General features: G+C 38.3%; 1 protein-coding gene across 1 annotated transcript in view; it reads left to right on the forward strand.

Moving 5' to 3' along the window:
- The window catches only part of GABRA1 (gamma-aminobutyric acid type A receptor subunit alpha1), a 56,097-nt gene that overhangs the window by 26,444 nt on the left and 17,203 nt on the right, over window positions 1-12,450 (forward strand). Inside the window, exons 7-8 of the mRNA XM_073355911.2 lie at window positions 3,481-3,624; window positions 12,055-12,207. Of these exons, the coding sequence (XP_073212012.1) occupies window positions 3,481-3,624; window positions 12,055-12,207 (297 nt within the window). The remainder of the gene's footprint in view (window positions 1-3,480; window positions 3,625-12,054; window positions 12,208-12,450) is intronic.

Below are 12,450 nucleotides of genomic sequence, written 5' to 3' on the forward strand. Positions count from 1 at the left end.
ATCCTGACTATTGGCTGTTCTGGGGTATAAAATTCAGAAAAAAATGTAAAAGGTCTTTGGTTCATTCCATTGTGGAACAAAAACAAATGTCAAAACCTTTAAATTTGTCATGAAACAAAATTCTTGTTTTCTGACCAGCCATACTTTGACGTTAAAGCCTAGTTTATTAGCCCATTGTCTCCCTGAATCTCAATTTTTTTTCTTCTATTTACCTTGCTGACACCCAAGCCTGGGGGGTTTAAACATACATAGATAGAGCAAAATGCATTCATGATGCAGTCTCATTTCCATTATTACCATATTAGTTTCAGCAGTTTCTGAATTATCTAAGAGTATTGGAAATCTTTTGCCATGCTATCCGGTGAGTGATACAGTTTCCAGGTCATTTTTATTTGGAAAAGAAACGTGTTATCACACATGAAGGTGGGAAGATGTCTAAACTTGACCATAGTTTTCTGTGGTGAGATTTATACTCAGGAAAAAGGAGGCCAGGCTTTACACTTACCCGTAAGTTGGGAGGCCTATTTCAATACTCATGGACCACCAACACTGCATATTTTGACTAAATCACATAGCGTGTCTGAATGAACCTAAGAGAATATTAGCCTGAATAAAGGCTTCTCGTGGTCACAAAAACCATTCCATAAACTAAAATCTTATTATTACAGCTAATGGCTTGACACAGCAGTGATTGCCCAGCAATGTCTGGATTGAATTGTGCTGGACAAGAGCTTTTTCATTTCCTCCATCATTATATACTTCTTTCTGGAACTGATTCTAGAAAGGTCTCACAGCAATGGGGGTGGCACATATATTCCATGGATTCTGCCCATGTTGTCAAGGCCAGTAAATGCTCCAAAACTAAAATAACTTGCCAAAATATCATCCTAAGCAGGAGGAGGTTCCAGTTGACTGCGGCACTTTATAACAAATGCTTAAGAGGCTTCTGGAACAACAGAAAGGCATATGCTGGCAAGGACGATATCAGAAAGGCAGATGTTCTCCTCACCTCTATGCACAAAATCTGATTGTCAGTTCAGTTAACATTTTCCATTCATATAAAACCAAAGTCACTCAGGAAAGCAGCAGTGGTAATAAGGGCATAGGTCATATGTTGTCATTTATCTAATACCTGCATCTCTACCTTCGGGGGGGGGGGGGAGTTACAAAATGAATTTGAAATCAAAGCTGACAACTCTCTTCTCCACACTGGTTAGGCCTCAGCTGAAGTACAGTGTCCAATTTTGGTCACCAATGTGTAGAAAGGATGTAGAGAAACTGGAAAGGATCCAGAGGCGAGCGACAAAGATGATCAAAGGGATGGAATGCAAGCCATATGAGCAAAGGCTGAAGGAAGTGGGTATGTTTAGTTTAGAACAGAGGAGATTAATGGGGGACATGATAGTGGTCTTCAAATTCTTGAAAGGCTGCCATATAAAAGATGGAGAAAAATTGTTCTCTTTTGCCACAGAGGGCAGGACAAGAGGCAATGGGTACAAACTAAAACACAGCAGATTTTGATTAAATCTTAGGAAAAACTTCTTAACTGTAAGAACAGTAGGACAATGAAACAGACTGCCCAGAAAGTATGTGGAAGCTCCTTCACTGGATGTTTTACAAAGGAGGCTGGATAGCCACCTGTCTTGGATTGTTTAGACGCAACAAATCCTGTATCTTGGCAGGGGGTTAAAGTAGATGATCCTTGTGGTCCCGTCTAATCCCATGGTTCTATGAGTCTATGAATCTGTAATACTGTAGTTATTTGAAAAGACAAACTGATTTTCAGAAGGCAGAGAACCCAAAACTCTCACTGACTTCTAATGGAGTTTTGGGTTCTCAGCACTTTTGAAATTCAGACCCTTGTCTTCCAACCTGTCCTCATACTCCAGAATTAGTAGAGTGCTTTCAATTGAGGAATAATATTTTCACCTTTCCATTATGCTGATACAGATTAATGGGAAAATGTTTGCATGTATGAATTAATTGCACAGTTACTAGGACATGATTTTGCATTTACCATGGTTTCCAATAAAGTTACCACTTATTTACATTGTTACTTTGAAATAATGTACGCTATTAATGGCTGATCCAACTCCAGTGGAAGTCAGTGCACTGACAAATGGCAACGGTCCCTTTAATGGTGCAGGAGCAAACCCCATAAAATTCCTTTTATCACCACTCTCTATCAACTCCATCTTCTCAGCTTCCAAGTACATCTTATGTACTGATACAGTAAGCTATTAGCCCACAAGTGAGGTCACGTAAATAAGATGCCAGGCTCTCCTAGCCACTTGCCACTCCCAAACTTGCACAGACATGCTCCCACACTAAGTGCTCTAAGTGAGGTCCATTAGATTGCAGAATACTATACCAGGAAAAATGATGGATGAATCATTTACAACATGAAGAGAAAAAAATATTCACATATAGTTTGATTTTTGCTTAGTGACCTAGTCATTACAGGACACAAATACTTGACTGGAACATGCAATGCAATGCTATGTGTGTAATACCACTGATTCATTTCTGTAACACACTAGACTTAAACTGGATTGCAGAGAATGGGAAGAGAGTCTATAGTGAACTGCAAAGCTTGTTTTCTTTCTTTTTGTTAAGTATATAAATGTAAGTAAGTGTGAACAAAGATAAGGACTTTCAGCACTCTCCAGAGATAGCAGGTATAGAAAAAGATATTCAGCATAGTTCAGAGTCATCCAGGCCCAGGCAGTCTCAGGGTTTGTCTATATGAGCAGTTAGTGCATGGCAAGCTGGAATGTAAATCTATCCCACACTATCCTGCCATGCACTGTCTATGCCGACCCTACTGCCAAGCACTAAAAGTTCCGTAGTGTGCTCTGATCTACTCTAATTTCAAAGCGGGGTAGATCAAAGCACTCTAGTGTTCTGAAGGGTCCACACAGACAGTAAGTGCATGTCATGCTAGTGCAAGATATATTTACACCCCAACGTGTTGCATACAAACTGATAATATAGTCCAGCGTGGAGGCCTGTCTGGGCTTAGATGAATTTGTGGCCTCTGTGCCACTTAAGTCTCATAAAACAGGGTGAGTGGGAAATGATGGTCTACAGATGGGGTGTCCATGCAGACGGTAGAGTTCTAATCATGCTGACGAAAAGGAGACCATTGAAACTTAGCTGGGGGAGGTTTATTTGGACCCCGTGGCCCAACCCACAATGCATATAGGTACAGAGGGATCTGGCTGCTGTCTCCCATCATGGTCTGGAAGCTAGAAAAATGGAAGTGGTCCTTGGCATGCCCATGAATGAAGGGATGCAGATTTAATGCCTCATCCCTGCTTGGTGTTTCCTGCACAAAGTCTGATATACTCAGGCTTTTCAATATCAGGAATGGGATGGGGAAGAGATGGATTTCTTCCTCTTGGATTTAAAAGGCAGTACTCTACCTTTGCAATATAATGTAAAAGGCTAGGAAATGAAATATTTTTTCTTTTAAATTAGATGCCTATACCAGAGCAGAGGTTGTGTATGAATGGACAAGGGAACCAGCGAGGTCTGTGGTTGTGGCTGAAGATGGCTCTCGATTGAACCAATATGATCTTCTGGGGCAAACTGTGGACTCTGGAATTGTTCAGTCCAGTACAGGTGTGTAATAAAGCATTGTCTTGTTGGGCGTGAGAAAAATTTATATTGATAAGATGCTTTAACCTGCCAGAACAGAACTTAAAAAGTAAAAGAGATAAAAATTGTAATGCAAAGTGATTGTAAATAGGAGGGCATTGACATCTAAAATGGCAGTGTGTTCTGGTACAGTAAATATCTTCACACTTGAACTGATGGTTAAAATGTTTTATCAATAGGAAGCCTACAATAGTGACAAACAGTATCTAAGCAGAAGAAATATAGTAATGTATATCAAAAAGGAAGTATTCAACTCATTCTTATCATCTCTCTATCTTCTCACTGTTATAGTTTCCTGCTATGAATGGGGGAAAAATTACAAGTTGTTATGAGAAAGGACAATATCTTGCGAAGAAATATTTTTTTCATTATAAATCACTGTATATGGAGCTTATATGCCAGATAAAGGGCCATATAAGGGCAGAAGGCAAACCTGTTTGTTGTTTTAAATATATCATGAGAACTGAAGCACAGTTGTGGTTAGAATTAACAAAAGTTCCATAATTACAATAAAGTAGGCTTAAAATGGACTTCTAATATTAATAACAGAAAGACAAAATTTGAAATATAAGCACTCTAGAAGGGTGTTAAAATCTCATATTTCATCTCCCAAACAGTTACTTTGGGTGCAAAAATTTTGTTTTACAAGCGTAAATGCTGATTGGAAAGTCCAAATGTGGGATGTAGAAGTCCTATTAAAAGGCACCAACTTTTATTTGTTCACCCATGAAATCTATGATGGAAGAATAGGCTTTTACTTAAGGAACCTGATCATGAGTCAGAAAATCTGGGTTCAAGTCCCAGCTCCGCCACAGACGTTATTGTCTGACTTTAGGGAAGTCATTAAATATTTTTCTGTGCTTCAGTTCTAAATATATTATTGTATCTTAAAAGCTCTGAGATCCCCTAATTGAAGTTACTACAGATAAGTGCAAAGTATTTTTATTTTTGGTGCTACTTACAGATGTTTAAATCTGATCTGTTAATTTCCAGTGCAAAACTATTTGCTGTCAGGCATAAACAAACAATACTCACTCACCATCATAGTATCATATGGCTATGATTTCTGGGCAGAATGAAAAATTTTGCTCTTCCACTGCTCAGCATTCATTTCAAATAGCTTTAATTTATTTATTTTGGCTAGTTCTTAAAAGCAGTATTAAGCTGAAAGTTGGGTATCAACAAGCTATGACACTATTGATGGGATTGAATGGTCAATGGATCATAAAGAATTGCTCCATTAGGAGAAGTACCCACATTATATTGAAAGTGACAGAACCAGTGGATCAATTACAGTAGTACATTTACACCTGAATAAATAAAGAGCTTTTTTAATGTTATTCACAAAAACAGTGCACTGAGAGTGAGCCCTCTAATACAGTCTTCCCGTGACTACACAGCTTCGGGAATTTACAAACAGACCTAGTGAGTCAACTACATTTCAGAACAAAAAAGGATCTGCTAGGATACTTGCAGGTCCACTCTAGAAAACTAAACAGAATGTAAAATTCAAATCACTGCTCAAGAATTATTTCATCAGTTCCATCAGGAATGATACAGCTTAAGCAGAAGAAATAAGGAGTTCAAGTGTGCAATAATATCAAAACAAAATTAAGAGAGCTGTTTAAAATGTATTAATAATGGTTGTTTGTTATATAGTGCTAAAGGCGTACAAGGTGCTTCACAGGCAAATAAAAAGACAAAGGGTGAAATCCTAGCCTAATTGAAATCAGTGGTAGCTTTGCCATTTACTTGTGTGGGGCCAGAATGTCACCCAAGGTTTCTGTGCTAAAGGCCAATAAAAGTGATAAACAATAAGGATCACATCCTAAGCTCCTTACTCTAGCCACTGCTGCCCTGTCTTGTAGAACTAACCACAACAGGGGATCTATGGGAGGAAAATTCTGTGAGACTTCCTCATGATGTTTCATCTGAATTTCTCTACCTAGTAGATGGGTAAGAAGGAAAGCTAGATTGCCCTCTCCCTCCCCGAAAGGACAAAGCAGAGGGTTCTGCCTCATTCCCATGTATCTTGGGAATGCCAGAGGCCAGGAATATTTCTGAGGAAGTCGTGTGCCTCAAGCCTTGCTTTTGGATGTCCTGCCCCCCTCGAGATCCCAGACAGTGCAGATTCCAACGGGGTCATGATGCTTGGCAATACTCCACATGTGGCTCTTTCTTTGACCACCCACAAAAGGGGTTTCCACAATACAGCATGACCTCTACAGCATAAATCCCCTTTAGGACTTCATGAATGAATGATTCTTGCCCTTCCTAGGCCCCATTTTTGTCTCTGGCTCACTTCCTCCCCACGTGTGTATCTGCGATCCCTGTGGAGGTCTTTTTGCAGGGTACCAACAAGGAAGGGATGGAGCCGTAGAGGAATTTAACCTCTCCCCATTCTACAGAGAAGGGCCAGATCTGAGTGCAGACGTAATAGAGAATGACTGAGGACTCACATTTTACTTAGCAAAACTCTCACTGAAGGGAATAGGATTTTACCTGAGTAGAAAATTATTAAAGATCTCTGGCTTTGAGCCTGTAGGCTCTGAGAGTGATTACAGTGTCATTCTGACAATATCAGAAAGGAACAATGCCCCTTCGCAAGAGACCAGAGTTGTGACATAAGGAAGGTAAAAAGAAATTCAAGAAGTACTGAGACAGAGATACTAAGGCTTCTTCTACAGGGAGAATTGCTAAATTTACACACTCAAGGGCCAGAACTGGGCTAGCTGCACCTGTGCAAATCCTTTGGTATAGAAGGGCAAAACCAATTTAAACCATGATTTGTTCCAGTACAGCTTAACAGGCTTTTTCTGCCTATGCTAAGTGATTGTTGCAGTGCATCTCCACTGGCTGAAATCTCTGGTGCAGAAAAGCCTAATTGAATCAGTTTTGCCGCTTAGGAACTATTTTGACCAAAATAGTTGACTTTTTCCTCTGCCCAATGGAAGGTAAAAAGGTACATAAAGAGTCAGAAACTTGGAAAGATACTTAAACCATGTAGTTAATACTAGATATAGTACATGATAATTCAATACAAAGGAGATAGGTACCTTATAAATACTTAAGAAAGACAGATAATAGATCTTTAAACAACCGAAGACAGACCTAAGAAATGTAATCCCACCGCGATCATCATTTTTGGAGCATTCTCATAGGTAAACTGAATTATATTTGGAGATATTCCATATGGTTTTTTCCTACTTCCTCCTGCACAAGCATAAGTGGCTAAACATATAGCTGAATTTTGTACAGTGGATACCTTCTGGAACAAAGACCTGTTACTGTACAGATGCAGGGACATTACAAAGGACTGAAAACAACAGTTATTAAATCCTAAAAATAAGCCAGTTAAATAATCTTCTTTGCACCAAAGTTGCACATACGACAGAATCTTCTTCAGTTAATACCTGATAAAGGAATACAGTTGTGGAAGAAACAGATCTATCATTCACAAAGTCACTGTTTCACAAAGATCTGTAAGTGGAATCTTTTCTCCATAACACTTGCCTTAAACAAAATACTACTGCAGCTCAAACATGGTTAATAATCAAATATTGTTTTTGCTTTCTACTCCACTCAGTTATGGGAACTACCATCTCCTTGAAATGTAAACGTGGGAGTTACTGCAGCAATTAGAAAAGGAGTACTTGTGGCACCTTTGAGCATAAGCTTTCGTGAGCTACAGCTCACTTTATCGGATGTATTCAGTGGAAAATAGAGTGGGGAGATTTATATACATAGAGAACATGAAACTGTGGGTGTTACCATACACGCTGTAACCAGAGTGATCACTTAAGGTGAGCTATTACCAGCAGGACAGCAGGGGCAGGGGGGGGGGAAAGAAACCTTTTGTAGTAATAATCAAGGTGGGCCATTTCCAGCAGTTGACAAGAACGTCTGAGGAACAGTGGGGGCTTGAGGGGGGGGAATAAACATGGGGAAATGGTTTTACTTTGTGTAATGACCCATCCACTCCCAGTCTCTATTCAAGCCTAAGTTAATTGTATCCAGTTTTCAAATTAATTCCAATTCAGCAGTCTCTCGTTGGAGTCTGGTTTTGAAGTTTTTTTGTTGAAGAATTGTAACTTTTAGGTCTGTAATCGAGTGACCAAAGAGACTGAAGTGTTCTCCAACTGGTTTTTGAATGTTATAATTCTTGACGTCTGATTTGTGTCCATTTATCCTTTTACATAGAGACTGTCCAGTTTGACCAATGTACATGGCAGAGGGGCACTGCTGGCACATGATGGCATATATCACATTGGTAGATGTGCAGGTGAATGAGCCTCTGATAGAGTGGCTGATGTGATTAGGCCCTATGATGGTGTCCCCTGAATAGATATGTGGACACAGTTGGCAACAGGCTTTGTTGCAAGGATAGGTTCCTGGGTTAGTGGTTCTGTTGTGTGGTGTGTGGTTGCTGGTGAGTATTTGCTTCAGGTTGGGGGGCTGTCTGTAAGCAAGGACTGACCTGTCTCCCAAGATCTGCGAGAGTGATGGGTCGTCCTTCAGGATAGGTTGTAGATCCTTGATGATACGTTGGAGAGGTTTTAGTTGGGGGCTGAAGGTGATGGCTAGTGGCGTTCTGTTATTTCCTTTGTTGGGCCTGTCCTGTAGTAGGTGACTTCTGGGTACTCTTCTGGCTCTGTCCATCTGTTTCTTCACTTCAGCAGGTGGGTATTGTAGTTGTAAAAATGCTTGATAGAGATTCTTGTAGGTATTTGTCTCTGTCTGAAGGGTTGGAGCAAATGTGGTTGTATAGTAGAGCTTGGCTGTAGACAATGGATCATGTGGTGTGGTCTGGATGAAAGCTGGAGGCATGTTTCAACAGAGCCAGAAGAATACCCAGAAGTCACCACAATCTTGCAGAGTTTTTTGATGTGTACTCATGAGGTTTGGATTTGCCAAAAATTCCATGCATAAACAGGTGGCTGCCTTTTACACATATCCCTCCTAGCTTCCAAGGTTTACTGGGTGTTGGGGCACTACAAACATTCTCCAAGATATAGGATTTTTAATTGGACCAATCCACCTGATTCTCTCTCTTCTTTTCTGCCACTCTCATAGCCACTACTTTGTGCCCTCATTTTCAGATCTAGAACAGGATGGTGGTTACTTCCAAACTGGCTATAGAAAGGGGTTTGCATACGCCACACATAGTAGGACTAAAATATCCTTTCAGTGTTCTGACTATTGTATGGTGGCAAGGGAAGAATCTGACCTAACTATATCCTTTACCTTGCATGTAGCTGTCACTACTACATTGATTTAGCAAATGTTATTTATAAATAACTATTATTGCTGCTACTAGTACGTTTAATGAAAGAGGAGTCACTGAAACCTTTTTCATTTTTGAGATGCATGTGAAACTATTGTCACTCCCCAACAATCATTGCATTTCTTATCGATGTAGCAAGTCTTTAAAATGTCCTTTATTTTCTGCAAGGTTTTGTGAAAAGAAAAACAGATGCTTAAAGGACGCATACAAATTTCCATTTACATGGAAATCATTTTGACACCTTGAAAATATTGTTTTGCAGTGAAAATCATCAGTATTTGAGCTCAATAACTGTTACATTCTTATTTCTTTATGCTCCATGTGTTTGCTGAGAGGACACTTTTCTAAATGAGATTTTATTTCTAGTTAGTTATACTGTATAAATATTACTATTGTGGTTTAAAGGCCAGAAACTGGTTGATTTCTACCTACAACTATAAGAAAATATAAAATTATGGCTAATGATTTGTCTAACTTAAACCACCTGTCCCTTGGTATTACAGCACACACCTATGTGTGTGCTTTATGTTCTATTTTGAAACCTGGGGACCATTTAAAAAAGTAAACACAGAAAATAGGATAATAGCTCTGAAATAGCTGTTATTGACTATCTGTCATGTTCCCCAGTAGAGCTATGTTGATTTATACCAGCTAAATATCTGAACTTTGATTGCTAGAGATAAACCTCATAAATAAAGTTTGGGCTTGGATCTGGATCAAACCTTTCCCTGCACTTGGATTTAGGGGCTGGAGGTATTCAGATGTGGTGGTCTGGTTCAAGCACAACTCTAGTTAAGATTGTTTTAACCCTCATGTAATAAGTAAAATGAAAAACAAATGGCCCATTTATAAAATAGATATTATTTATCTAAAGGACTGACAAGGTTCCAAAACAGAGTTTTAAAAACATGTTAAAATTAAATAAAACAATATGAATAGGACATAGTGTACCATATGAACCAACAGTCTATCAAATGTCTTAAAGTCAATGTGATTTAAGCACGTGCTTAGATTAAAGCATGTGTTTAAATGCTTTTTCAGAATCAGGGGCTAAAACTGGTTAAATATATTTTTGATAACTTATGAGCAGTCTTTTTCCTATACAACTTTTGGCCTAAAGTGAAGCATATAGCTGAGTTATAAACTTCTGAAAACATAGTATTATCGGGGAATAACTGATAAATGTCAGTGGACAGTAGTCAGTAGTTGTAGTGGATGCCCCTATACATTTCAATGAAAGAAAGCCCACAATATACAAGAAGCTAGATGTACAGAGAATAGCAGAAGAGCGATACACTTCTCACCGTTAAATCAACCTCTCTCAAAGGGCTGCTGTCTTTTAATAATTAACTACAGTCCATTGATAGTTTAGATGCATTCAGAGTTAATGAAAAGGATTTTATCTTGTAACTTAATAGCAGGCATTACTGTCAGTCTGTGTGGTCATCAGCAATATGTCACTTACAGTGTTACCTTTGGGTAGCTCAAAGCAGCTACAGTAGTTACCAAGCCCACACTAATCCCAGTCTTTTTAATTTCCTTTATGCTTGGAATCTTGTTCTCATTTTTCACAGGTCAAAAAATATTTGGATAATTTAAGCAGCCAAATAAAGCTTCAGAGTACTATGATATGTTAACTCTCTGTCCTTCTTAGCTTGTACTCCACAAGCAATGAATTAATGCTTAAATACCATTGTGATTATTCTGTATCTGATTACATTAAAATAGCTTCCCCCTGTCATATTTTAGATTAATTCTTCTTTACGAGCTATATTGGGCACCCTTCAAAAAAACGGACACAGACAAAAAAGAAGATAAGTGGATGATAAAAAAGGAGGGTGAGGTCACACCAGTCATCTTACTTAGTTTTTACTTGAGTATAATGCTCCTGCCAGTTCTATTTTGGAGATGACTTTCTCTTCATATATCCTTTCCTCTACCACTCAGCTCATAATTGATCCCCTCCCCACTCTGCCATTGTATTTTAATGTATATTCAAACATCTTAGGAGTATTGTCACATCTTATTTATAAGCTTCCCTCAGGGTTATATGTTGGGCAAGAATGTTCACATGAATGTTCTTCTAGAATCTGAATTAGAGAAAAAGGGCATTTGACATGCTTGGTGCATAAGCAGTCAATGTCTAGACACAGTTTTTCAATCCAATTTAGGATTTTCCTTTGCCAGTGCTGTTGCCAGTTGTTTATATTTTAAAAGAGAACCACAGTAATTTCATGTGTCATCTCTTATTTAGGCAGCAGGGTTTTGTTCAGTTTCAAAGCCACGTGTATCTTTTCTAAGCTAATATCTATTGTATTGCGAGTCAGTCTATACTGAACATTAAGTCACATTAATACGTTTTCAAATTTTTTGGGAATATTGCTTTTCAAAATATTGCATTTTCAATAATGTCTGTAAATAACAGAGTGAAATTGAGGTATTTTTTGCTGTATTCTGGCAACTGAGGTTTATAAAACCTTTTGTATGGTTCCAAATTTCACAGGAATGCTGTTTCTTTATGTTTCTGCAACATCCAAAAAAGCTAGTTATGGACAGAATTCTGTCATAATTCATCAGAAGCCATTTACTTTTAGGGAAAGTATTATTATTGGAAGGTACTGAATTAATAGAATTAGAATGTTAGCCTTCTATCTTCAGAACAGGGAGAGCACAGGTTATGGCAATGCAAACAGAAATAAACTGGACTAATCCTTGTGTCCTTAGCCTGATCTGGATGAACCACTTCTAAGCATCAGTCGCTAGGGTTCATTTAATCTTTGAACATTGTGTACAAGGGTATTGGTTATGGTGGTTTTCTGATTTACGATGAGTAAGGCTCCCATTTCATAAAGGACACTGAATCAGTTAACATTAAGTTTTATTCACTACCCAGCTGGGCTGAATTTAAGATGAAAGGCCCCTGCACCATCATCAATTCGTTATTAAAAATTTTCTTCAGACCTAAACCAAACTTGTCTCAAACAAAGTTGTTAATAACAGTGGACAGGAATGATGAAGAAATTGTTACTCATGCAAAAACTTGGGACACAGATTCTAATCTGTGCATATGGGAAAGAGTCTCACTGTCTTTTATTTTTATTGGTTTCTAGGGGAGTATGTTGTTATGACTACCCACTTCCATTTGAAGAGAAAGATTGGTTACTTTGTCATTCAGACATATCTACCATGCATCATGACAGTGATTCTGTCCCAGGTGTCCTTCTGGCTTAACAGAGAATCTGTACCAGCAAGAACTGTATTTGGTAAGTGAAAAAAACAAATAAACAAAACTTACTAGGGTCATATGCTACATATAGAAAAGCATCCTTACTTTAATATATGATGTGACATTGGAGAACTGGATAAGAACTATGTTTCACTTTGAAAATATTGCAACAGATGATTTTTTAAAAGGTCCAAACTAATTAATTTATTTAAAAGAATAAATAGTAAAATGCTATATATCAAAAACAAAAATGAAAAATAATGACATTATGCTAATCTGG

The sequence above is a fragment of the Lepidochelys kempii genome, chromosome 8, assembly GCF_965140285.1.
Source record: "Lepidochelys kempii isolate rLepKem1 chromosome 8, rLepKem1.hap1, whole genome shotgun sequence".
Lineage (NCBI taxonomy): Eukaryota > Metazoa > Chordata > Testudines > Cheloniidae > Lepidochelys > Lepidochelys kempii.